The sequence below is a fragment of the Lithobates pipiens genome, unplaced genomic scaffold (assembly GCF_037356315.1).
Source record: "Lithobates pipiens isolate NorthernLeopardFrog02 unplaced genomic scaffold, aLitPip1_a1.2 Scaffold_16, whole genome shotgun sequence".
In the NCBI taxonomy this organism is placed as follows: Eukaryota; Metazoa; Chordata; class Amphibia; order Anura; family Ranidae; genus Lithobates; species Lithobates pipiens.
Genome location: NW_027507748.1, coordinates 358118914 through 358146553, shown reverse-complemented (window position 1 = coordinate 358146553; position 27640 = coordinate 358118914). Strand labels below are relative to the sequence as shown.

The following is a 27640-nucleotide window of genomic DNA, read 5'->3' as shown; positions in this document are numbered from 1 at the left end:
GCTTATACTCGAGTATATACGGTAAGTAAAAAACAGACCTCACATTAGCTCACGATACATGTTACAATCGCATTCTACAATCACCTTTAGGTTGACCAAGAAGTATGTACTGCACGGGCCTGCCTGATTTGATATAAAATGATTGGATAATTTAGGTAGGCCCTCAAATTACAAAGGTTTGGTAGATCTAAAGTTGATTGTACAGAAATTGCATGGTCAGATTATAATGTGTATGGTGAGCCATACAGATGTGGCTCTCCACTGTCTAGGCCTGGCAACAATTTGGTCTCTGTTGCAGCAGCAGGGAAGACAACTTCCTCTTCATTACCGTACATGCACCCTTAAATCCCTATAGAAAATAAAGTCCTGCCAATCAACATGTGGACAGGTAGCCCATTATCCCCTATTGGGGCTGAAATGATGTGTACTGTAGTGAAGAGAATGTCAGCTTCCCCATTGTTGCCAAGCTACAGTGATGAAAAATCCTGCCTGTTGAGGCTGTTGTATAATTATCAGGATAGGGGTGACATTGTTTTTTTATATCTTATAAAACTTCGAGGTCAGAAAAAGTCGTGTGCATTCAGTTATTTTCAATAGATTTGTTCAGAGGTAACATCTGACATTTGCAGTGTGTTAGAAGTAAATTAGTTGTGTGGTAACTGTAGTCTATGCTTTTTGATCAATTACTCGATCCTTTCACTCTTTATTGTTACATTGCAATATGTATCTGTTGTCATAGTTACATGTCATTACTTTTATTTATATAGGGAGAAAAGGGGGACCGAGGTGAAAAAGTAAGTACAAGCTGCCTTGGTATGTCTTATAGTTCTAAATGTGACTTAACAATCTATTGATTTTTCTTGACTGAGATGTAATAAACATTTAAAATGTCTTTTGTAAATAGGGTGCAGCTTAGTGTTGTAAAAGTATTTTCACTAGATATGATTACTTCGGTGAGAGGCTTTCTTTGTAATAGGTTATGATCCATATTTAAATGATTGTAAGCAAACCTAACTGAAACAAATTCATTAAAGTGGAGTTCCGCCTAAAAAAATAAATAAATAAATAATCAGCAGCTACAAATACTGCAGCTGCTGATTTTTTAAATAAGGACACTTACCTGTGCAGGGTGCTCGTGATGTCCTCACTCGAAGCCGACCTGTCCCTCAGCTCTGGGGGCAGGCGCCAACATTTTCAGTAAGGGAATCAGGAAGTGAAGCCTCGTGGCTTCACAGCCTGGCTCCCTACTGAGCATGCACAAGTCACTCTGTGCTTTCTGACTGGTCCCTGCTGTCTTCTGGGACCTGTGTGTCTCCTAGAAGACAGCATGGGGGGGCAGAGGAGGGGCCCGACATGGCCTAGATCGCTGCGGATACTGCAGCGATCTTTCGCCGTAAGTGGGAGCAAATACCTGTATGTAGCGCCGACTCCTGAAGAGCACGCGCTATGTGTTTTTGAAATTTAAAGTTACCCTTAAACCGCAGTTTGGTTTGGGTATGATTACTCTAAATTTTGACCTCAGCATCAGTCTGACTGGACTGAAGGGTGTTCTGCCTGGCCATAAGGGGCGCTGTCACTTCTGGCAAGTATGGAAACACAGTCTAGTTGGGTGCTTTAAGGTTACTTTCTCTCAGAACCAGCCCAGTGGGAGTGTTACTTTTGCTGTGCTTTCTGGCAGGAGAGTACTTAAGATGCGGATGTCACGTGTAACGGGGTTCCGGTCCAGAAGTATGTTCTGACTGCATGGTCCTGGTCCTCCTGACCAGCCCCCAGGACTTCCATGGCCTAGGGGTGCGGATCCACTCGACTTTACGTCTAGCTAACCCGAGACGAGGAAACTGAAAGGAGGATTCGGAGGTGGTCTGGTGCTGTCTCGGTTAGTGGAGAGGCCAAGCAACTGTGAAGTTATCCAGGGGAGGACTCTTCGGGAGAAGGCCACACAAGGGTTGGCTTCTCAATAAGAGCCTGGAAAAGCTGAAGGACCCAAGTGAATCCAATCTCGTGCAGTATCGCCGGACCGGCTGCAAGATATTGGTACCGCACGAGTGTTCTACAAGTTTTTAAATTTCCTTTACATGTTCTATAACAAAGTCTGTCTCAGAGACTTGTTCCTGACTCAAACACCCTGATGGCTGCTAGACCTGGTGAGAGAAGGACTATCGAATTAGGGTGAGGATCCAGTTGTGAATGGCTATTCCCTGGATTTATTCAAAGTAAGAGAGTTATTCTTCATACTGACTTTGACACTAAGAGTACCTGGACTTTCCACCTAAACCCTCTGATCCTATACTGGGAGACTGTTTGTTTAACTATTTTTGCAAATAAAAATCCCTTTAAGTGGATCTGTCCTCAGTCTCTGCAGTTTTTGGGCCATCTACCTCGGGACACCCCTAGACGCATACGAGGTGAAGAAGCTAACGGTAAACCCAATAAAATCAGCTGCTCCTGCGGGGGTCAGTGCTACACGTATTAGACAGGTATCTGCTCCCCACCTCGCCCCTGAAAGGTGACAAATGTGACACTGGAGGGGGGAGGAAACCGGACAGCAGAAGTTCCATTTCTGGGTGGAACCTTGCTTTAAGGTTTATCTGTAGGCAAAAACATTTTTTTTTATTTTTGAATAAAGTGGGCAAGGATCAGACTCCTTGTCAAGTTTCCTCTTTGTACAGGTGACCATTGTCACCAAAACAGAGAAGTCTAAAATTGTCTCCAGAACAAGAAGTGAGGAGAAATCTTCCAATGAGGACGCCTGTCTAATGTCGACCATACATGGCTCGAGATTCAGCAGGTTCAGCAGGGACTGGCCCAGTTTCAATCCATGTATGGGCAAGCTGGTTGTACAGAAGTTGACCGAGGGTGAGTTGGGTTTTTCTGATCAGGCAATGCTGATCTGTGTATTCTGACGGCAAGGAAGTCTCCCAGCTGTCAGAATACAAAGACTCAGTTGGAGTGATTCCCCCATCTACATCAAGTGTATGGATGGGGGAATCAGGTCTTTTTTTTATTCCACTCACTATTTAAAAAAATAAGTAATGTATGGGATGCCTAAGACAGGCATTTTGGAACTTTGGGAGATTTCAACTAACTTCTGCCTGTGGGACAGGATGTAAAATGTACCCATTAATTGATAAGATTCTGTGTCTATCGGTATTTTTGTTTGCAACTTTTCTCCTGTATGCTGTACAAATGTATATGCGTTATCAATATGTTGTTTTGATATCTGTATCTCATCAGCCTTTCAATAAAAACTATTTTCAAAAAAAAAAAATGTACCCATTAATACACAGGCAGCAAAAGAACTATCTGGCTTCCCTTCCCTACAGTATGATTGCTTATTACAGTTTATGCAATTAGGAGCCATACTGATTTGCTTTCTTGCTAATCTGGCTAATGTATTGTGATCTCTGCTATCTAATGGCTTACATTAGATAGCAGAACAAAGGGAACACTTTCACTAAATTATTACAGTATAGAGACTGGCAGACTGAGCTACGCAGAAGAATTGATGAAGTATTAATCTCATTTTAGGGAGAGGGCGGAGTATGTTCCTGTCCTCCTGGACCATGGATGGTAAGTGCATCCTTCCGCTTGAAGTGGAAGTGACTAATCTTTAACTGGCTCATTGAACCTTTTTTGATCTCCAGGATTCATCAAATAGTGATTTCTGGCGATATGGAATTCAGGTCAGTTTTGGGTTTTCTGTTTCTTAATATCTCTCCATCAACAATGACTATTTACATGTCAGTTACCTTTTCTCTCTTGGCCTCCTGTCATAAACCCAAAAGACATGAATACATGGCCCAAAGGCTTCCTGGTAAAATTATTGCCATGCATGTTAGCAGATTAATACAAATGCCAAATACTCATATAAAATCATTGGTATTCAAAATGTATTCATTATAATTCATAATTGCTAAACTAAACAATGTACATGAAGGTATCTTTGAGATGCATGCATATTTTCTGATGCTTACAATGCCCTTTATTAGAAAGAACATAATGGCAAAAACAAGTTTTTGTCCATATACACAGTGACTTAAAGGAAACATAAACAACCGCTAGTAAAGTAAGGATGCAGCTGAAAATATGACCACACACACACCAGAAAAAAACTAAAAACAAAAGGAAAACTGGGTATGGGGCAAACTCCCATACCAATCTCAACTGCCAAAAGTGCTATTAAACTTATATTCAACATTTACCCTGACTAGCATGGACTTATAACTTTAGGCACATGGCCCTAGTACTTGCCAGTAGAATCCTACCAGTAGATATGCTAACACGCAGGGACTGGATGAATACAGAACAGTGCTAGCCCATAACTGAAAATCTATACACCAAGTAGACATGAGCCGAGTGTACCACTTTTGTATTTAGCTCTATTTTCTCTGGAGTCCTTCCTTATTCTTCTAGGACTGACAAAACTTGAGCCCAAGAAAAATATATACTGTATATAATATGTATCATATATTCCTACAGGCTGCAACAATGTACACCTAGTCTGACATTTTTCACATTTGCTTTGAGCCCTGGTTCACATTGGTGCGATTTGACATGGCACCATCATAACTGGTGCGGCACCACACCGATTTCCAAAAGTAGTTTCTGTACTACTTTTGGCGATTTCGGGGTGCGATTTCCATTGACATGTGTGCAGAAACCCACACAGATGTTTCTGAAATCGCTTGCCAAAATCGGAACTGACATGCGGGAATGAAAGCGTGCAAGTTCAGCTGAACTCGCAACCTTTCATTCCCGCACTCAGTGTGAACTTAGGCTAAATGTCTAAATGTCTCAATGGGGTTGATTTACTAAAACTGGATAGTGCAAAATCTGGTGCAGCTGTGCATAGAAACCAATCAGCCCCAATCTGTATACCTTAAAGCAAAGTTCTAGCTCCCCCACCAATAAAAAACAAATACTGTAGCTGATGACTATTAATATTAGAACAGTAGAATAGTGATGTTGGCACCCCAGCCAATTTCTCAGGTTCTCAGGTGCTGCCGCCATCATTCTTTGTAAGGGAAGCCGCCAGTGAAGCCTTGCAGCTTCACAGCCAGTTCCCTACTGCACATGCCCTAGGCCAGTGATGGCGAACCTTGGCACCCCAGATGTTTTGGAACTACATTTCCCATGGTGCTTATGCACTATGCAGTGTAGTGGAGCATCATGGGAAATGTAGTTCCAAAACATCTGGGGTGCCAAGGTTCGCCATCACTGCCCTAGGCATACTGCGCTTTGTGAATGGCTCGGCGGCGGGGGAAGGAGGAGAGTCGTCCTCTGCGGGGGAAGGAGGAGGGAAGCCGTGGCGAGGTCCCTCGGAAGTGGGAACGGGTCACTGTCAAAAACAGGTACCCGCTCTCTCCCAAAAGGTGCCAAATGTGGCAGCGGAGGGGGGAGGAAGCAAACAAGCGGAGCTTTGCGTTTCGGGTGGAGCGCTGCTTTAAAGTGTTTCTAAAGCCTTAAGGTTTTTTCAATTTAAAGAGGGATTCCACCAAAAAAAAAAAATATTAAAAGCCAGCAGCTATAAATACTACAGCTGCTGACTTTTAATAAATGGACACTCACCTGTCCCGGGTTCCAGCGATGCCGGCAGCCGAGGCCGATCGATCGCTCAGCCCTCGGCTGCTGCCGCCACCATACGAGGTGAGGGAATCAGGAAGTGAAGCGAATCGGCTTCACTTCCCGGTTCCCTACTGCGCATGCGCGAGTTGCGCCGCGCAATAGGAAATCTCCGCGCTGTCACTGGGACCCATGTGTGTCCCAGCAGACAGTGCGGCAGGGCAGGAAATGGCGTAGACTCCCACGGGAGTCTATGCCCGGAAGTGGGTGTAAATACCTGTCTTTGACAGGTATCTCCACGCCCCTCCCCCCTGAAAGGTGTCAATTGTGACACCGGAGGGGGGGAGGGATCCGATCCGCGGAGGTTCCACTTTAGGGTGGAATCCCGCTTTAATGCATTCTATGCGGCAAAACCATTGCACAGAGCAGGTAAGTATAGGCATGTTTGTTATTTGTATATTAAAAAAACAAAAACTTTACAATGACATTAATTCTAACAGTTGTTAGCAGCTATTCTGGTTGCATTTTCATTCAGGTCCGATTCAGACCTATGCATTACTATATCACACAACAGCTTGTTTGGTTCATTGCCATTCATTTAGAATAATCCCTGAATACACAACTACATTAGCTGACAATACTGTTGCTCTGCAGTGAACGACAGCACACCTGCCATGCATTGTTGTGCACTGTGTAAAAACAAACTCCTCTACTGCTGAGTCATGTTGTCAGCCAATTCCAAATTGATGTGTTGCTTTAATGCACTCTTTGGTACTGTGTACAATACGGCATGTTAAGTGTGTGCAGTAGTGCACCACAACATTACAAAATATGAAAGAACACTTTAAGTAAGTAATGATTAATGAAAGCTGTAGGATTAGTATTCTTTCCAAAAAAAAGTACAGTATGATAAAGATGCCTTTCAGAATATCACATTGCAAGTAAAGCATGGTATACATATATCTTAATAAATAATAATAATACAATAATAAAGAGCTGCAGTTGACTACACAAAAGCAACTTGCCTTCCCGGTTAATCAGTTCTAATCTATTTTTGTTTGTTGATCCCTCTGTTTCAGGGACCCCCGGGACCACCTGGACCTCCTGGTCCTCCCGGACTACCAGGTCATCAGGTGAGCCGTATTCTTAATTCTCCTTGTATTCGCTTTCTGAGTGAAAATGTTTAGGCACAATAAACTTGTTATTAGCACAGTCTCCCCAGCCACAATGATACATAATGAACACAGAGAAGACATGAATAGGCAGACTGCAGTAGCTACTCTAGAGATATATGGTCTAACATAATGTGTTACAGGTGAGTCTTAGAACATTTTTATATTTAGAGGAAGTATTTGCAATGTTGTGAGCTGTTTTCTTTACTTTTTTTATGATGAGCATATTTTAAGGCAAAGTCATAGTCCATAAAACAAAATTTACATCAGGCATGATAACTTAACAGTTAATGTCATCAGGCTTTTTATTTTGCGTATTCACTAAGCCCCCAAAGCACCACAGGCTCCATATGCAAATACTGACTTTTGAAAAGTCAAACGTGGCATGCCAGCTCAGTGTACACTAGGCCAATACCAGTGCTGCAGGGACCTGATTGTTGATGATGGTCGTCACTTTTTAGAATTCCAGTATTTGGAGGGCTAGGAGCACTTTGAAGGTACTTTATCAAAAACAGAAGATTTTATTATAAATCTTAAATAAATAAATGTTTTATTTAACAGAAGACTTTATTACAGGCATTGGTGGATAGTACAGTCAATTTACGAAGTCCTTTTCATATATATTGCACATTCACATCAGTCCCTGCCCTCAAGGAGGGTACCTAACTCACAATCATACACATGCTAGGGTCAATTTAGACAGGATCCAATTAACCTACCAGCATGTATTTGAAGTATAGGAGGAAACCTACGCAGGCACAAGGAGAACATTTAAGCTCTAGGCAGGTAGTGTCCTGGTTGGGATTGGAACAGGAAACCCTAATGCTGCCAGGCTAACCACTTAGCCACCATGCTGCCCATACTGATAAGTTGTGCTTGCACTTGAATGTGAATTTTGTTTTCTGTACTTTTTTCTTTTAAGGAAGTTCAGTTTAATCAAAAAGTAACAGTCACTGGAAACAGTAAAAATGAATGTTTATAGATTACACATCTTGCTAGGATGGAAAATGTGAAAATGTAAGCAATCAGAAACAAGATTTGTACTTCTTGAACATCAGTTTAAGTTAAAATTACCACAAGCAATAGTTATAGTAATGTTCTTGCACTTAGAGAGTAATAGAAGTGAATTGTGAATCAAGTTTTAGAGCATTTGAATTTAGAATTTTACAATACAGAAAGCCATAAACACTTGCTCACAACCTATTGATCAACAAGATCTATTGCTGTTCCTAGTAATGTAACTGAAATCAATCAAACCTGACTATGCAGTCCATTTTAGTTTTTCTAGTAATTTACCCTACTTTAGACCAAATGAGCCCATGAAAAGTCTGTACCATCATAAAAGTGGTCAATGGAAAGCAGCAGAATATCATAGCTTAGCTAAAGGCCTAGAATTGGGTCATACTCTGGCATATGTACCCTTGATCAGACTTATTTTAACATGTGTTGTTACAGACTATGACAAATGAGATCTGAAACAGGTACAAACTTCAAGAAGAAAGAGTTTCTGCATTGAATACGATTATTCAGATAAGATAAATACAAGATAATAGTAGTCAGCTATCAGCTAGGGGCTGAGTAGCCTTCATTACTGTGCTGTGTGTCCTGCTAGCACTAAATTGTTGGTATTGGTAGTGTAATAAGTAGGTGCAAAAAACACACAGTGCAGATGACGGAGACTCTAGCATGTGCTTTAGCCCCAGATTTTTTCCCTTGACTGTAGGGTTTGCCCGGACACAATGGTATGCCAGGACCACCTGGAGTGCCAGGAGAACTGGTAGGTATAGAGCGCTGGTGTGCTTATGCTATGTGTCAGTGCCACGCTCTTTACATGTATCCCTAATCCTTGGCAAATAGAGGAAGTAGGCCAGCTATAATATGTGCACACCTTCCCATCCTTTTTCTGGTGTCTCCATGTTGTCACTTCGCTTTGCAGGGTCCCTGTGCAGTTCTGTGTGTCCCATGTCGCCTACATTTTTCTGACTATTCTCTAATGCAGACTTTTTTTTTTTAGGGACCCCTGGCTGCAGAACGAAACATTGATGTCCTGAAGGTGAGGATGTCATAGGGAATGTCAAAAAGGATTGTGGGACTGCATCAAAGGTTTAATATATTTTAGTGGCCTATTTTTGAAGTTTATGTGTCTAGTGGGAAATCCTTGGAACAATGGACCAGCCTCTTTGTTGGGGGTGAACTAGTTTATCTGATATACCCTGCTTCATACAGAGTATTTGTGGGGACTGTGCCAATGGGCAGAACAATCCCAGCGCCATGAAAGGAGAGAAGGGAGAGCAAGGACAGCCTGGCGTTCCTGGAGGAGAGGACTGTGAGAGGGTATGAAAATACAAATGTGTAAAAAACATGAGTGCCATTTTGGAGTTTAATGTGTTGTTTTGTTATTGTGGATGTGCTGTTTGGATCTGTGAGGAAATCTGAATGACATTGCTGTCAGCTGTTGTGACAATGTGGAGTTGATTTACTACAACTGGACAGTGCAAAATATGGCTGGGCATGGTAGCCAATCAGCTTCTAACTTCAGGTTATTTAATCAAGCTTTGACAAAAAAAAAAGTAAGCTAATTGGTTTCTATGCAGAGCTGCACCAGATTTTGTACACTCCAGTTTTAGTAAATCAACCCCCGTATGTCAGTCAAAAAGATTGTGTGAATCACTAGGCAACAGCCTGGTGTGTGTTTAAATGTTGTGCACCAACATTTTTAGTATTGGGGTTTGTTTTACTATTTAATAGAACATTAGCAAATAGAACTTTAGCAAATTAGTCAACTGTGTGACTGGTAATTTTTCTAAGAAAGCTTTTAAAGAAGTGTCTACTTTTGGATAATTAATTTGTATGGCTTTCAGTTGTTACTAGCAATGTTAAATTATGAACCTAGGTTCCCTGTGTTTTTTAAAAAAAACATGTTTATATGTTAGTTACCAGTCCAGGCATTGCAAGGCTTATTTTCCCCACTCCAGATACATGCATGCTTGGCATTTGCCAAGTCTGCATGGAACTATAGCATCAGTCCCTATGGGGTTGATTACTAAAGACAAATAGACTGTTCACTTTGCAAGTGAGTTAGTAAATGAGGCAAAGCTATGCCTACTTCCATTATCCATTCACATGCAAGCAAAAATTCATTTTTTTTTCCTTGCAAGTGATTGGGTATTCTTTGCAAAGTGTAATCTCAAAAACCAAATGAAATTCCCATGCAAAGTGTCTTTACAAAGTGAACAGCCTATTTGCTTTTGGTAAATCAACCCCTATGTCTTCAGAACAATGGAATATAAAGTTCATACAATCCAAAGTGGTCCATATGTCCATACTGTCTGGTTTTGTTCACCCTGTTGTTTTCCAGGGTCACCAGAGCTATCATATTTTTCCAGTTATATGTGTGGATGCCTAACATTTTTCAGTTAACAATGTTCCTCAGTGTCATATGATAGTTATCAAGGTGTGATGCCAGCTTTTACACCAGACCACAAAAATAGGGGCATCATAAACTGCCAATGTGTTTTGATATATTTAATAATTTTGGGAATTAGTGTACTTTGCATGTTGAGTTAAAATGAATGCTGTTATTGTGTCCTATAAAAAAGAAACAGCATCCAATGAAAAAAATGTATAAAATCAAATTTCTTCATAAATTTAGGCCAATACAGTATGTAAAAACATACATGTTTTTGGTAAAAAAAATCCCAATAAGCGTATATTGATTGGTTTACATGAATGTTATAGCATCTACAAACTATGGGATGTGTTTATGGAATTAAAAAAAAAAAATTATACTAGTAATGGCAGCGATCAGTGACTTATAGCAGGACTGCAATATTTTGGCGGCCAATCGGACACTAACTGACACTTTTGACACTTTGCAGGTACCAGTGATACTATTACAGTGATCAGTGCTAAAAATATGCACTGCCACTGTACTATTGACACTGGCTGGGAAGGGGTTAAACATATAGGGCAATCAAAGAGTTAGCTCTCTGCCTAGCCAGTGTTTGTGTGTGCTATATGTGCTGGTTTTACTAGGGGAAGAAATGAATTTTAGCCCCTGCTTTGCAGAGACACAGGATCCATGCCTCCCCCCCTGTCTGAACTGGGAACTGCCTTCTTTACATAGGCAGATCACCATTCTGCGTGGTTTACACACGATCGGCGGGTGCCAGCGGACATCGAGTTCCTGAGAACTGCAGATCGGCTTCTGCTGTGAATCTTCACAACAGAAGCATCCTGCACACATGCGCCACCTGCTGGTGGAGGTCTGGTGTCATATATATATATATACCTGATCCGGTGCACAGCTGCCGTCCTGTAGCAGTACAACTGCTGTGGGGCAGAGGGCAAGTGGTTAATGAGAACTAGAGCTGTATGAGTGACAAAGCAGTGTGGTCGTGTGAAAATATGGTGTGTTACTGCAACAGTACTGTGACAGTAAGTCTGAATATGATAAGTCTTTTTGCTAAAGTAAATTGTCTATATGTTAAACTATCCAACGCTGCAACAGAGTAAAAAAGTTTTGTCTTTCCTTAGGTTCTCACTCCTATTAAAAATATGTGTGCTGTCCTCAATTTACCTGAATTAATAAATACCAATAACAGTGTAAATAATTGGGGGAAACTAGTAGAGTATATGAGTTGCAATTTATTTGTTGTCCTGTCATCTCTGTCTGCTAAATCTCTGTTCCAGCACAGTGCAGATCACACCTCAATAATCTTAAATATTTGTCATAGTAGATTATTTTGTGCTGTAACTGCTCACCAACGTTTATTAATCCGATATATCCAATTTTACAATGTGTTGCCATTACTTTTTATTCTTGCAATGGAAATTCTTACCTGTGTGCTTTTTCTTTCCTCTCTTTTCAGTGTCGACTGGAAAAGAATGAAGAAGTTGTAAGTAAATTTTCTGAGTTACAGCTGTTGTGTTCCTCCTCTGCATGTGTCATAGTCCTCAATAACAGTCCTTAACTCTCCACCCATTCTCATCTTTTAGGGAGACGAACCTGATCCTGGCTGTGAAGGTGGACCGGGTCACCCAGGATTGCCTGGAATAAAAGGAGAAGAGGTAAAATGATTGGTTCTTCCTGTAAAAGCCATGCTTTTTTTTCTAGTGATATATCAGTATCATTTGTTCCTTTATCATTACAGGGGCCTCCAGGACCAAGAGGTTTTCCTGGCCCCCCTGGACAAATTGTAAGTCCTTCTTTCATCACCAATGTATCTAAGAATTAACACAATGGAAAACATTAATTGTAAATCAGGCCTTTCCATACTTATAATCAGGGCTTTTTTTCAGTGGGAACGTGGAGGAACGCAGTTCCGGCACCTCCAGCACTGGATATATAATGCCAAGGGGTGCTAGAGTGTGCTGGGGGATCTATTGTTGCTGGGAGGTCTATTGCTGCTGGTGAGGGGAATCTATTGTTGCTCTGGGGGGGGGGGGGGGTATATTGCTGGAGAAGGCAGGGGTGGGGGTCAGTTGTTGATGGGAGAGATCTACTGTAGAACGAAGGGTCTATTTAATGTATTAATAATTTAATATTGTTGCTAGGGTGAATTTACAGTATTGTTGATGGGGTGGGGGGTATTTTGTTGTGGGGGGGGTGTCTATTGTTACTGGGGAGTTCTATTGTAGCCTATTTGGGTCTATTTTTGCTGGGATTTCCCATTGTTGCTGGGGGATCTATTGTTGCTGAGAAGATCTATTGTTGCTGTGAAGATCTATTGTTGCTAGGGGTCCATTGTTGTTGGATGAAGTCTATTGTTGCTGGCTGCAGAGGCCTTTCATGAGCAAATTATATACAAAATGCTTAGTACCAAAAAATAATATTTGGTTTTGTATTCTCTAAAAGGGGCAGTACTGGGAGGAAGGTAGGGGATGGAACCAAGGGGAATTGCTAGGAGGTAGGCAGAGGGTGGAGACAAGGGGTGGCCCAGAAGGCACCTATTCTCTGAGAAAAAAATCCCTGCTTAACAAGCTGTCCAGTAAAAGTAATATTTGCACAATATTCTGTATGCCTAGTTGGAACTGATCCAGTGAACCAATGCCATAAGATAACTTTCACTCTTCCTTGATGACAATTATTTTTAACAAAGCACCTACAATTTTCAGCTATGATATATGGTATACTATTACATGCATCTGAATTCTAAGGTGCCTCATGACCAGAACATAATAATGCTTTTTTTTGCAGAAGTAACTGAGGTTCCCACTTTCAATCTAGAATATTGAAAATCAAGTCTTAAATTATGTTAATTTATATTAAAAAAAGGAAATAACTTGTTTTGTCAGATTTTGTTTTACAAAAAGTTTTGTCTTTTGTGTGAAAAATGTAACAAAATGTGAAAAATGTGACCTAACAATATTAATAATGTTGTTGATGCTGATTTCTCCAGAGGGTCAGTTTGTCTTACTGTGGGTGCTCTTATTCCTCATCCTACTAGCATTGGGTCTTGAATTCTTATACCCCTATTTTTTCCCTCAGGGGCCCCCAGGTTTTCCAGGCTCCCTTGGCTCCCCCGGATTACCTGTAAGAATGTAACCCTCCCCCCAGCTGCTCGCTTTATTGATCCCCTTACCCTCAACCCCATGTGTCACATAACTTCACCAGCACTGTGCCAAAAGCCTACCTCTTGTGCCACACTTGATGTAACTTCAGATTTCACCCCTTGTGTGCCCTAAGTCTTATCACTTGTGAGACAACCTCCACCTACGTGTATGTAGACTTCCTTCTACTTCTAAAATCTTTCTAAAGCTGACCCCTGATTCTAACTTTTTAAATATATTACCTTCCTACATTACTTAGTCTATTTAGAGGTGCATAAACTTGAAGAGGGATAGAAGCCTGGCACTGTTTGTTCTAGACACTGTGTTTTCAGTGCTGAAAACCCTAATCCTAACACTTGCCATAACCCATACTGGAACAATTAACCATATCCTTAAAGTTATCATTTAACATTTTGGATGCATTCACAACTGCAAATACACCCTGCCTTAGATTAGATGCAAGAACCCCATCGGGGGGTTCCTGTGATTAGCTGCTAGGGGTAGCACCATTGAAATAACTGCGAGGCTGCCGGCTCTTGCAGCTAATTACTACCACTCACATTTAATCGCTCATGTAGTGATGATCGATTAAACTCTTTGGGTTTCAGGTAGCCTGCATCCAGGGCTAATCACTCACATGTGATTGCTGCGTGAGTAATTACATGTGAGTTGGCGTGATTAGATGCTAAAGTTGGCAGCCTCCCATTGCTTTCAATGGGACTACCTGTTGCAGCTAATTGCAGGAACACCTGCTTGGGTTCTTGCATCTAATGGTAGTGAGTGCATTTTAATGCACCCTTAACCTTACACCAGCAGGTAACATCTACACTGAAAGTTAAACATAAATCTACACCCTAAAACCTAATTAACAACATAAATCCAATCCTTAACCTAATCCCTAACATAAGACTAATGTCTAAACCACTGTTTACTCTACTGGGTGCCTAAACTATCATTTCTTAAGCGCCAAAACTACAGATCCAATACATCCTACAACAAAAAGACTAAAAAATAACGTTTTAGTTATTTATTTATTTATAAAAGCTTTATAAATATGTAGACATGTTTATAAAGTAGGTAATGTGACTTTACCGTAAATTTACTGGTGGTGAATCAGTCACTGTCATTTAAAACACATGCACCAGGAAGATTTGCTTGCAGTGAATGTTTGGCGAATGTCAGATTAACTGCTTTTACCAATATGATCCTTGTTTTACAGCTCATCCAGTCTAGCTGAAAAATGAACCCTGGCTTATAACAATAAATTCTCCCACATAGTGTAATAAGGCTTACAAATTAACTTGGAAAACCCTCAAGGTTTTTCACCTTAATGCATTGTATGCATTAAGGTGAAAAACCTTCTATAGTGCAGCAGCCCCCCAGAGCCCCCCTTTTACTTACCTGAACCCAACCGTTCCAGCGATGGGGACAAGTACAGCAGCTCCATCTGCTGTCTCAGGTCCTCGCTGGATAGATTGATAGCGGTCAATCAAATCCAGTGACACAGGAGTCGGGAGGCAGGGCTGAGTCCTGCTGTCTATGTCAATGAACGCAGAAGCAGGACTCGGGAGCGTGCCCGCAACAGTGCCCCCTTGGAAAGCGGCACTCCGTGGGGGCACTTGAGAAGAGGAGGGGCCAGAGACATGGCTGAGGGACCCCAGAAGAGGAGGATCTGAGCCGTTCTGTGCAAAACCCTTGCATAGAGGAGGTAAGTATGACATGTTTGTTATTAAAAAAAAAAATTAACCTTTACAACCCCTTTAACTTTATCTTGCTGGACTATGCCCATTCATTCAGGTATACCATTTCCCATAGTAATACTGCCTATGGATGCAATGACTGATTTCTTCTGAAAGACACTGCAGGAGAAGTTTAGCATTCTAGGCAGAGAATGAAATAATTTTGCTTCTCATGATGATTGAAGTAAAAATTCTCAATACATTGTATCTCCAGCACAAACATTTTTTTACTTTGGGTAGTGTGAGGTTTTTGCTACTCTCTGTGGTCCCATTAAGAAAAGTTTTATTCACTTCCTGTACTTGTGACTTTGTATCATTTAGACAGGAAATGAGACAAACTCTTTAAGAGAAACAGGAAAAATACTTATCTTTGGCTTTCGCAGTGAGACCTCAAACAGCAAAAAACATATAAAACGTTCCAAGTTTTCCCTATTCTAGCTAAAAAAGTTTGAGCTGTAGTGACACTTTAAAGGAAAAGTATGACCAAAGCTATTTTGACCCTACTTCTCCTATGGATCTTTGGAGTGCACCTCATTCTGCACTCCTGTGACCTGTTTTCAGTCGACAGTGGGATAAAGCGCGCTATCACCTGACGTCACTCAGCTTGTCCAGGCTCTGAAAACATCTCAACTTTACAGTCAGGATCCACCCAGTTGTCTGGACTGACAGCTGGTTCAGCCTCTCAGCAAGGCCAGCCAATCCCGTCCCCTCCACAACCCAGTGCTCCAATGAGCGCTAGAGGAGTAGAGCAAAGAGCTGGTGACAGTCGCTTGCTCTCTGCAGATGAATAACGACAACTGAGTAATCTGCAGTTTTTGATTGCTCAATTCTCGAGGTAGAGCCGGCGGAAGACAGCTGCAGCTGGGATCGGTACTACAGCCATCTAGGTGAGTATGATTGTTTATTCCCGAACTTCACTTTTAAAGTATAATTAAAGGAAAAACTTTTCTTTTTTGTTTTTGATAAAGTAGAGAGTGATTAGAACACCTGTCACTTTTCATTACTGCCTGTGCCAACATTAAGGAGATTCACCATCTCTATTTGTCCTGTTTACCATTATCATCGAAAGTGAAAGAAAATCCCAAAATGCTGGGTTGTCCTCAGAACAGTAATACTTTAGAGGGGAAATCATCCAATGAGGGCACTAGTTCTAGTGACCCTGATGGTAAACAAGGATTGCCTCACCTTCGCCAGATTTCTCCCACTTCTTGTTTTGGCCATGGGCTAGGAAGTGAAGGGAAATCTCCCCAATGGGACATTAATGAATACAAATAAAATAAAACAGACAGGGTTATAATCTTCCCTTGCTCTATCCAAGATGAAAAAAAAAGTTTTGCCTTTAGTTCTGCTTTAGTGTGATGCATTACTATGATGCGATTTTGATGCAATTTTAAGTGAAATAATGTACTGCAACTTTGGATGTGGTTAGCATATTCTATAGAGCCAAATCACATGGAAATTGCACCAAAGTAGCACAGGCATCTTTTGCAAAATTGCACCATAGAGAGTCACATTGATATGAACAGACGACATAGAAAATAAAGTCATTTCCCTTGTAATTTGATTCTGCGTGACTCAAGTCACATCAGAAATCGACCCAATGTGAACCAGCACTTAATAAGAGAAAGAAAGTTACAGAAATGCATAGATTATTAGATTCTGCACAAAGACAATACCAAGACTATCCATAGCTCAGAATCCCATAGCTATGATTAAAAAGTGCTCATGTTAGACCATTAAGCTAACTTTATTATTTCTTTGGGCCATAGTGTTAAAGTGTAAAGAAAATAATAAATCTGATATACAGTATACTGTCACAATCCAGAATTACACAGGAGATCAGGAATATGTCAGATCTGTAGAAACTCTAAGGAAACTATAGTATTTTGGTAATTTTATAACCTACCATTGTCTTGGTGCCCAACTTTCTCAGAACTATTATTACTAGAAATTTGCTTCATTCCATATCAGAGCTGTTACATGAACTTCCATCACTGTTTCATGTGTGTATCCCTCCCATAATCTAAGTGAACCATTCTGTCCTTATGTTTTCCATGTGAGCCCCTTGTTGTCAAGTCACACATTCTACTTACTCTCCAGTCTACCCTAGCTGTGTTTTGTATATGTTTTGGTGAGCGGGTCCCATCTACCCTGCCCGCTTTGGTGTTACTTTTTCTGCACTGTTGGGGGTCTGTGTCGAGCAAACTTGTTTTGCTAATGGCTGTGGCTACTAACGTTCCTAAAATTGTAAAATTGATATAATGAAAATGAAAAAGAGTTTTCCAAAGGTTTGCTAATATTGCTATCATGTGCTAATATTAGCACATGTTCAGTTCCAATACATGTAGTAGAATATGATCAAGAAACAAATCTGTTGTTAGTAACCCAAGAAAATTCTTACATTAATATGTATTCATATGTTATGTACTAATCACCAGACACAAAAAAAATGTTGTAACTGAGCAAAAGTAGCTGCAGCCTGATACACATCCCTCTTTCCACCTGTCACTATAACAGGTGGCATTCGCAACTACTTTTGTTGTATTTAATTCATTTGTGTAACTGTCGCATTGCCTCCTGGGTTATGTCTAATGTCTTACCTCTATAACCCACAGTTAGCTTAGATTCTGTTGTAATATTTGGCTTCTACAAATAATCAGCGGGATTCTGGATCAATGACAGAATCAACTACCATCTAAAGAAACAGTCTACACAATGCATTAACATTTAAAAATGTAAACTTGGCATATTAGATCTACGGCCTGATGTTAATGCTTGTATTCAAAGAAGGTATTGGTTTAATGGTAAAAAATATCCATCTTTCTATATTACAAATAGGGTAAGTATTGCTTCAGCTCCAAAACACTGGGAAATGGCCCCAGAGCAGAAGTGGTGTCTGGTGTTTGCTCCCAGTGTCATGTAATGACCCAATCTAACTATTTTTTTTTATACTAAAAGGGCATGCAGGGAGAACGAGGACCACCTGGACCACATGGAGAAAAAGGAGAACTGGTAAGACAATTAAAGGCTCCTCCCTTTCTGTCTATGATTTCAAAGAGCAGGCACTTCCAACCCATGATAAGTGTAAATACAATCAGCGCAATCTCAAATAACAAACACAAATATTAAAAAAGAAATAAAAATAATAGTTGCTTGCTCAAACAATGTGCAGGTGATTCCACAACACACCTTCAATAGCTAATATACAAAATAAATAGCGTACCTCAACTAATAAAAAAAAGTCCATTATACACAGTCCATAAATCATAATATAATCACATCACCACAGTGACACTCGTGAGTATATAAATGAGATGTCAGTCACAGCAGTGGGGGATGTGGTGATACAAACTTATGTGTGTGTCATTTTTTTATCTTACTAAAAAAAGACAGGAGGATTGCTCAGAGCTGTATTAACTCTTGGTGGCAAGACTGGGCACAGATGATATGACATCCTCTACTGTACCAGGTAGAAGTTTTCATTAACAGAATGTTTTTCAGGCTTACATCCACTTTAAGATCATTCCCAGGGCAATAAGTGGAATTAGATCACCAAATCAGCTCACTTATATCACCCCTTCAATGTCCTCCACTAGCTTCAGGACTCGCTCTCTTATACCCAACAATACCACTCATCAAAAGGCATAGAATACAAAAGAAGACCCATAGTGCTCTCCACATATAAAACAATTTATTCTAGCTTAGTACATTTAAAGCACTTACAAATGTAAAATTCAGCAATGTATGTACTAGTATACATCCCTGTGTTTCCCAGCTCACCACACACAACGCTCAAAGATGGCCACAGGATGACCTCACACTCTCGTCTGCACCCTCTATACCAGAGGTCTCAAAGTGGTGGCCCTCCAGCTGTTGAAAAACTACAACTCCCATGAGGCATTACAAGGTGGACAGTTACAAGCATGACTCCCTCAGGCAGAGGCATGATGGGACTTGAAGTTCTGCAACAGCTGGAGGGCCACCAGTTTGAGACCCCTGCTCTATACGCATTATTTCCTGTGATTGGACTTCCTCAGTAGGACCTACTTTCAGAAATCCAATCACAGGACTGAGCTCATAAAGCTAAGCCTGTGACGTAATCCTGTGGCCAACTTTGAAAGTGGTGAACTGGGGAACACATGGATGTATACTAGTGCATGCATTGCTGAATTTTTACTTTGTCAGTGATTTAAATCTACTGAGCTAGAATAAATAGTTTTATATGTAGAGAGGACTATGGGTCTTCTTTTGTATTCTATATATGCCTTTTGATGAGAGCTATTGTCAAGTATAAGAGAGCAAGTAGTTCCTGAAGCCTGTGGAGGACCTTTAGGGGGTGATAAAAGTAAGACGATTTAGTGATCTAATTCCAGCTATTGCCCTGGACAAGATATTAAGCTTTATTTGACCTTTCTTAGGAGGTCAAACATTGAGGTGAGTATTCAGTTCACTAGTTTGATAGAAGCATGCACGGCACTTTTGGAGAGTTGGACGTGTGTCATTGTGGTGATGTGATTATATTATGGTTTATACACCATGTGTAATGGACTTTTATTATTAGTTGCGCTATTTATTTTGTATATTCACTTACAACCCATGCTTGGTTGTATACAGCATGTGGCGACTTTCATAGTTTTGATAGAAACTAGGAACTTAAAAAGAGAGGTAAAGTCTGCTTTTATTCAATAGCATGGTGTTTAACTCTACAAATTTTCCTGTATTTCTTTGTTAAAACTAGTAATTGTGTGTGCCCTTGAAGTCTATCACTGGTGTATTTGTGTCCTGATATGAGGCTTTAATGTGCTTCACTGTAGATGTGACTTATGCCGCGTACACACGTTCAAACTATCCAGCGGACATTGTACCCCATACTCATTCACATAGGGTGGGTGGCCGGTATCCGGGGGCCCCCTTATTAAAGGGGTCTCCCAGATTCCGATAAGCCCCCTGCCCACAGACCCCGACAACTAAGGGCCAGGGTTGTCTGGAAGAGGCCCTTGTCCTCATCAACATGGGGACAAGGTGCTTTGGGGTGGGGGGGCATGCGGCCCCCCTTCTCCAAAGCACCCCCCATGTTGAGGGCACGCGGCCTGGTATGGCTCAGAAGGGGGGCGCTCGCTCGTCCCCGCCCCCTTTCCTAACTGGCTGGGCTGCGTGTTCGGATAAGGGTTTGATATGGACTTTGCGGGGGACCCAACGCTGTTTTTTCGGCGTAGGGCTTCCCCTTTAAGTTCATACCAGGTGACGGGGCCAGCGGCGGCGGCGACATTGACTTCCTTCGCTAGTCCTGGCTACCTGGAGCCACGTTCCAAATGAACAGACTTTCCTCCGTGTGTGGGCAAGTCCGTTCATTTCAAAAGTACTCCCGCCATAGTCCCGTGTGTGGGCAGGTCCGCTCGTTCGGAAATTTGGCGGACTTTCCGGCGGTTTATCTGTCCGACTAAGTCCGCCGGATAGTCTGATCGTGTGTACATGGCATTAGTGGGCATTTAAGAGTTCTCATGATGACAAACATGCTGAGCACTGATCTGTGCTCCCAACTGGTGAGCATTGTCACATAGCAGTGAATACTAGACAAAAACGTATGGCTTATCTTTGCTTTGTCTTCAAAATCTCTCCCTTAAGGTGCATTTTAAACATTAAAGAAAGGAGATTAAACTTGAGAACTGTTTTTGTAATTTAGAATTTAGGCTAGGATCACACCTATGCGAATTGGTTGTGGGTTTCTTTGCATCCTATTTGCATGACAGGAGATTGTGACCGGCTCTCTATGGAGCTGATCCACACATCTCTGTTGTGGCTGCGGAGCAGCTTGCACACAAGTACTGTTTTTGGCTCCATTTCAGAGCCGAATTCAGGCAAAAAATTGTCCCTGATTCGTCCCTGAAACGGAGAACAGGGACGCACCAGAACCCTGCTGCAAGCCGTATCTGCCGGAGGTGTGAACCCAGCCTGAATGGGTGAGGATTTGAATTTATGTCAGTGACAGTGTGTAATGCCACCTGTGTCCCATTGACAAGATTTTTCCTTACTTTTTGTTTCACTATTATCCAGGACATTGTTCTGAGCTGAATTTCCTGTATATATATCGTAGCTATAAAAAGTATCAGCCAGTGAATCTGTCGCTAGACTTAGTGGATTGGCCAAGAAAGTGTATAGAGAATGCACTCCAAAGAGGGGAAATAGAAAGTTCAGCACACTCTATTGCCCTCCAAATAGGAAAAAGTTCAGCTCATAGAAATGCCCTGGGAAAAAATATCATCAATGAACATACCAACAGCAGATTCACCTTTTTCCCACATTATTCAAAACTTTAAAATCTTTACATTTTAAAAGTGTATGTATGAATAGCCGAGTAATAAGTTTAACATGAGTAGGGGCAATTGTATGAGTTTCTTATATGCATTGATTGTGTATAACTCATTCATCCTGTGCAGGTCCTATCACTCATGATTATGTTTATGTGGAGTAACTTCTCCAAATCCCTAAACATAATTAAAGTAGTAAAACACTTTTATTGTTTGCATTTCTGCAGGGGATGCAGTGTCTGAAAATCCCTTACTTGAGCACTACTTCAATATAGTGCAAATATTAAAATTCTTCATTTTATAGCCTTTTTATATTTTACTTGCAAAGTAATGCTTTAGTAGCATCATTAATTCAGATTATAGTGGAAATAAGCCAGAAAATATTTACTAGAACCCATTCCATTCCATGAGTAGCCTAAAGGAAAGCAACTAACATTTTCGATGTTTACTAAATGATTTTACTGGTATATAATTCTGTCATTGATGACCTAATGACCGAGGTGGATTACATTTCACTGGACAGAGTTTGCTTTATTTGAATAGATTATCCATGACCTGCTACTTCACTGTAAAATAAAATGAATTTGTTTACAGCCTAGTCTTATTGTAATACAACTTCTTATGAAAAATAATGATGGTGGCATTAGATAAATATCACTTAGCATGGAAGTTGTCAGAGATAGAGAATATAAAGTATGAGGAGCCATGCAGGGAAATTCTCTATCACAGTTTTCAGCTATACTTAAGCTTATTGAATAATGTGTTCACGCTGATTGTCAAGCACAATAGACTGTAAATGGTTTGTCAAGCACAGCAGCTAATGCAGGTATGACAGTTGTCAGACAAATTGAGATTTCAGGCATTGTTAAAGGATGTCTATGCATAACAGGCATTTCGGTTTCAGTTCAGTTAGATATCAACGGTTTTAACTGCATGTGAGCCCTTTATACAATATGTTTGTAAACTCTTCTAAGTTCTCTCATATGGAGCTCATAGAGATCTTCTTTACCGCTCTAAAAACTCTTTCTAAATACGCATCATATGGACTATTGAGGGTGGTGTTTTTTTTTTTTTTTCCAACCACTTCATTATCTTTGAAGAATAATTTGCATCCATTACATCAGTCTAAGTGGGAAAAAAAATCTATCTTCCATAACTCTTTCCAAAAGTGATGATTGGCTAACACAATTGTTAAATATTTAGACCTATTTAAGTAATGTATGCTTATATTTTGTCATTGTGCTTTAGGGGCCTCCTGGTCTGCCTGGATATCCTGGAGCTCTTGGTCCCCCAGGACTCCCTGTGAGTAATTGTACTAAATGAATTTATAGAAGAGATGTATACATATATGAGAACATGTTCAATGATGTACTTGATTACTGAATGTATGTATTATTATTCAGGGTTCTAAAGGTGAACGAGGGTACAGTGGACCAGCTGGTGAAAAAGGAGAGTCGGTGAGTTAAGACAAAAACTTTATAGATTCATGTAAAGTTCTGCTCTTAAAAACTTGCAAGCGGAATGCCTAACTGAAAATATAAGGTTTATTACCCTTGTAGTTCCCACATTTCACTAAGCTCAAACATACAGTATGTGTTATTTTCCATATTGGCTGTTATGTTCAGCATGGTTGAAAATAACAGTTATTATGGCAAATAACATATGCATTATTGCTTAAAGCGGAGTTCCAGTTCCCCAATTCCTTTTTTATTTCTAAATACTCTGCTGTAGTTGTGTCCACTTCAACTGCAACCGTTAGATAATGTTAATAAATTGTTCCTTTTATTTCATGTTTAATTTGTGCAAAACGAACCTGTTCTCAGAAGCGTGCAGGGTCTAGCTCTGCTGTGAGTATCTGAAGCCCTCTTGTATTAATTTCTATGATTTGGTGCAGCTGGCTTCCCAGCATGCATCTACTGATCTGAACCTGGGCAGTAATGTCACTGTGCAGTGCTTTTTTTTCCTGAATAGCAATGGCAGAATCAGCAGACACTCCAGCCCAGGGGCGAACTGACAACTCATGGGGCCCCCGGGCAATAGGAGATCATGGGGCCCCCGGTGTCCCTGCCTACACTCAAGCCACAACCGCACAAAGCCCCACCTACTGTATATATTTCACTGCCTACATTACATGCGTTCCAGAATTGCTCTACACTATGTTCAAACATACATATTTAACCACATGACTTCTGGAAGATTTAGCCTCCCCCCCCCCCCCCACTTCATGACCAGGCCAGCACTGTGTTACTTTAACTTACAATTGTGCGGTCATGTAACACTGTACACAAATAAAATTGATGTCCTTTTTTTCAGACAAATAGAGCTTTCTTTTGGTGGTATTTGATCACCTCTGTGTTTCTATAAACAAAAAACACTGACAATTTTGAAAATTTTGCTATAAAATATATCCAATAAAAAAATTGAGAAGAATACAATTTCTTCATAAATTTAGGCCAATATGTATTCTGCTACATGTTTTTGGTAAAAAAAAAATCCCAGTAAGCGTATATTGACTCGTTTTATTGATTTCTCTGCTCAAAAGCTATAGCATTTACAAACTATGGGGTATTGTTTTTCTTACTGGTAATGGTGGGGATCTGTGACAGTTAGACACTAACTGACATTGTTTGGGGACCCCCCCTCTTAGATAACACCAGCCCTTCTAAACCTCCATTCTTAGATAACACCCAACTCCTGGTATCCCCCACCCCTGGACAAAACCAGACCCCATAAACCTCCCTATTCCTATGTAGCAGCAGACCTCCCCCCAGCCCTAGATAACACCAGACCCCCTATGCCCGACTCCTAGATAACACCAGACCCCCTATACCCTCACTCCTAAATAACACCAGACCTCTATTCCTATATAATACATGACTCCCAGTCTCTTATCTCCTCTCTGGTGCCTGGGTCAGCTGGGCTCTCCTCCCCTGTGCCGGGCTCTTGTCTGATCTTCTCCTCAAAGCTGGCAGGTGGCATTGTGGACCTCACCAGGGGGCGGGTTGGTCAGCAAGGGCTGAAAATGAACCACCAGCTGTTGGTTCGGTATTCCTGCTCATGGAGTTAATCCCCTAGTCTTGGCTCAGTTGACTCATGACTAATAATTATGGTTACAGGTGGCAGGGATCACATTGTTCTGCCCTTTCAAGAGGCAAAAGTGTGGCAAAGCTTGGGTTGTCATCAGTAACTAGGCCACTGTCACCTAGCAACTGCTGCTGCCTTTACTCTCCCAGCTCCGCCCCACCACTGGCGCTGATATAAAGAGACTCTGATCTATTGGTGGTAAGTGGGGGTGCTGTTGATCTAATAGCTGGTCACCAACCATTAGATCAGCCATCAGCACCCCCTCCCCTTAGAGACCCCCATTAGCTCACAGTTCCCTTATACCATGCCCCCCTTAGAGACCTCCAGAGATCATAGAGACCTCCTGCCCTCTTTCAGATCTCCATTTAGACCAGAACCTCCTTGTGTTCTATTATTAGACTGGCAGGAATCAGTTACCAATGCACGCAAGGTGTGAAAGCCGGAGACGGGGAGAGAGGTGCTAATTGAAGGCAGAAAGAACACAGAATTGACAACAGAGGCACAGCTGACAGGAATCCTCACGGAGTGGAGCTCAGTGTTGGACGTTCGGCACTTGATCTGGCACTGTCTTTATCCCCAGGACTGGAGCCTCTCACAGGGTCCCCACTGGTCCTGGGTCAGTCTGCCCCTGCTCCTGTCCCATTGCTATAGCAACCTGTCAGAGGTTTCCAGTTTGGAAATAACACAAGATTTCCGCATTAGGCGATTCGCATGGACTCCTGGGATGAATGACACTGATATCCCAGGAGTCCATGCGAATCGTCTAGTGACGAAATTGCCTAGGCGGCCGCAGCCAGAAGTGGTGCAGAAAATAATTGGAAATAAGGTATTTACAAGTAAAAGAAATAAAAAAATATTGCCATTTATAATAGCATTCTGGATGGGCATGACAATGATTTGACATTTAAAAAATGAGTGGAACTCCGCTTTAATGAATTGAACATGTTGTGAGTTATTTTTTGCAGGATGGTATGACAAATACTATAAAAATCCAGTACAGTTATCTGCAGGGTAGATAAAATAAATGCTGTAGTTGATAAAGGCTTAACATTCTGTTTATCTTACTGTATAAGGGTCCTCCTGGTATTCCTGGAGTCCCTGGACCTGCCGGCCCTGCGGTAAGTGCTCAGCAACATTTTATTGAGTTGACTTGTAATTAAGTGTCTCTTGATATTATCACTTGCTTTCACTAACTTAGGGTCCAAGAGGAGAGAGAGGACTGTCAGGAAAGTTTGGAGAAAAAGGTGATCAGGTGAGTCACCAACAATGAACAGTTTTATTGTTGTTTAATGGAGTGCCCTAATCATGCCCTTAGTTTGGGAATATTGTGTGTTTTTAACCCTAAAGCTTATCATACATACCTAATTCACCTAATTCATGTAAAACTGCTGCTTTTTGCAAAATTTAAAAGCTTGGTATGACCTTAGATTTTACTGCTGGTGTCAGTGGTGGCTGGTGGTTTCTTCACAAACAACAACCTTCCCTGGCAACACAGCACTGATACAGCACCCTCCCTGCTGGGCAGTGCAGCACAGACAGCACCCCCCGTGCAGTCTGGGACTTACTCTCTAGTGTGACGGGGCTGTAGTGTTGTCTCCTCATTTCCTAGAGTGCGGGCAGCAGTGGCTCCGGTGTTTTCGCTCCTCAAGCTTCCTCCGCCATGTGTCTCCTGTTTCGCCAAAGCGCTAGGCATCCAATAGGATCACCTGACGCTTTGGCCAGTCAGGAAACAGCTTTCATGACCTGCCTCCTGATTGTCGGTGAGGAACTTTAGTGTAAAAATAGCGAAAATGTATTTGCTATCGTCACACAAATGGGTGGGCTCGGAGCACAATGCTCTACACTCCCATGTCAGCCTTTTTTTAAGCCTTTTAAAGCCTCCGGCTCTAATCAGGTGCTTCAAAAAAAAAACACCCACCCCAAATTGGAATCCATGGTCTGGCACTCTGATATGTAGATATGGATAGGGGAGCCCTCTATGGATAGGCCGCCACTGACTGGTGTAGACATTTGCCTCTCTGAACTCTTTTTTTTTAGAAATTCAGTATACAGTTTAATGATATGAACTTACAGTTACCTGAAAGATTTTTGAGATTTATGCTGCAGTTTTTTTTCTGCTCGTCAATCTTAAAGCCGAATTCCAGATATGGGTTTTATTCAGGGGCGTTGCTCGGTCTACAAAAGATCTGGGGCTAGAGCCCATAGCAGTGTAGTATAGAAAGTCATACACTTGGGCGGGCATACACATGTATATGTAGCAATATACCTGTGTGTGTGTTTGTGTGTATATATGTCCCCAGAGAGCCCTCCGCTTACATCGGGGTCCCCAGAGAATCCCCCTTACATCAGGGTCCCCAGAGAACCTCCCTTACATCAGGGTCCCCAGAGAACCCCCCTTACATCAGGGTCACCAGAAAGCCTCCCCCTTGCATCAGGGTCCCCAGAGAGACCCCCACTTACATCAGGGTTCCCAGAGAGCCCCCCCACTTACATCAGGGTTCCCAGAGAGACCCCCTTACATTAGGGTCCCCAGAGAACCCTCCCCTTAAATCAGGGTCACCAGAGAGCCTCCCCTTAAATCAGGGTCCCCAGAGAGCCTTCTCCTTGCATTAGAGTCCCCAGAGAGCCCCCCACTGTCATCAGGGTCTCCAAAGAGTTCCCCACTTGCATCAGGGTCTCCAAAGAGCCCCCCACTTAAATCAGGGTCCCCAGAGAGCCTCCTCTCCCCTTGGGGACCCCTGCAGAGACTCAGGGCTATGGGCTCCAGATTCGGGGCTATAGCCCCAAAAGCCACCCTCTAGCGATGCCACTGGTTTTATTGTATAGGTATATTGGTCCAGCTTGGTCGAGGTGGAGAAATGAGACTGCAGTGTCACATTCTCCACCTCATCCAAAGAAATGCAGTAATTGAGAAAAATACAAGGCAGAGGAATACCACCTGTGTTGAAGGAGCAACCCCCTGTGGTTACTATAAAGCAGGATAGCCACTCGGCATAGGATTCAGACGACAGCAGCGATCACTGTAATACCCAGATAGGAGGCAATTAAACTGCAAGTTTGAAAATTACTTAGTAAGCTATTGCTAGACCAGGCCTTACAAGTTTGTTGCACAATTGTAGCAAGTCCGCATTGCATTGCTCCAGGTCAACTTTTTTTGCAAACATTCTCCAAGTCTGCTACAAGTCCTGGTTCAGTTATGTTGTGCAATAGTCATCCCACCACA

General features: G+C 41.6%; 1 protein-coding gene across 10 annotated transcripts in view; it reads left to right on the top strand.

Moving 5' to 3' along the window:
- The window catches only part of COL16A1 (collagen type XVI alpha 1 chain), a 294574-nt gene that overhangs the window by 204628 nt on the left and 62306 nt on the right, over window positions 1–27640 (top strand). Inside the window, exons 39-54 of one of the 10 annotated variants that reach the window (XM_077481949.1) lie at window positions 768–794; window positions 3529–3570; window positions 3645–3683; window positions 6642–6695; window positions 8458–8511; window positions 8749–8787; window positions 8961–9068; window positions 11606–11632; window positions 11733–11804; window positions 11888–11932; window positions 13225–13269; window positions 17984–18037; window positions 22582–22635; window positions 22737–22790; window positions 25491–25535; window positions 25616–25669. In XM_077481949.1, the coding sequence (XP_077338075.1) occupies window positions 768–794; window positions 3529–3570; window positions 3645–3683; window positions 6642–6695; window positions 8458–8511; window positions 8749–8787; window positions 8961–9068; window positions 11606–11632; window positions 11733–11804; window positions 11888–11932; window positions 13225–13269; window positions 17984–18037; window positions 22582–22635; window positions 22737–22790; window positions 25491–25535; window positions 25616–25669 (813 nt within the window). The remainder of the gene's footprint in view (window positions 1–767; window positions 795–3528; window positions 3571–3644; window positions 3684–6641; window positions 6696–8457; window positions 8512–8748; window positions 8788–8960; window positions 9069–11605; window positions 11633–11732; window positions 11805–11887; window positions 11933–13224; window positions 13270–17983; window positions 18038–22581; window positions 22636–22736; window positions 22791–25490; window positions 25536–25615; window positions 25670–27640) is intronic. The other 9 variants (XM_077481950.1, XM_077481952.1, XM_077481955.1 and 6 more) reach the window with 9 other exon arrangements.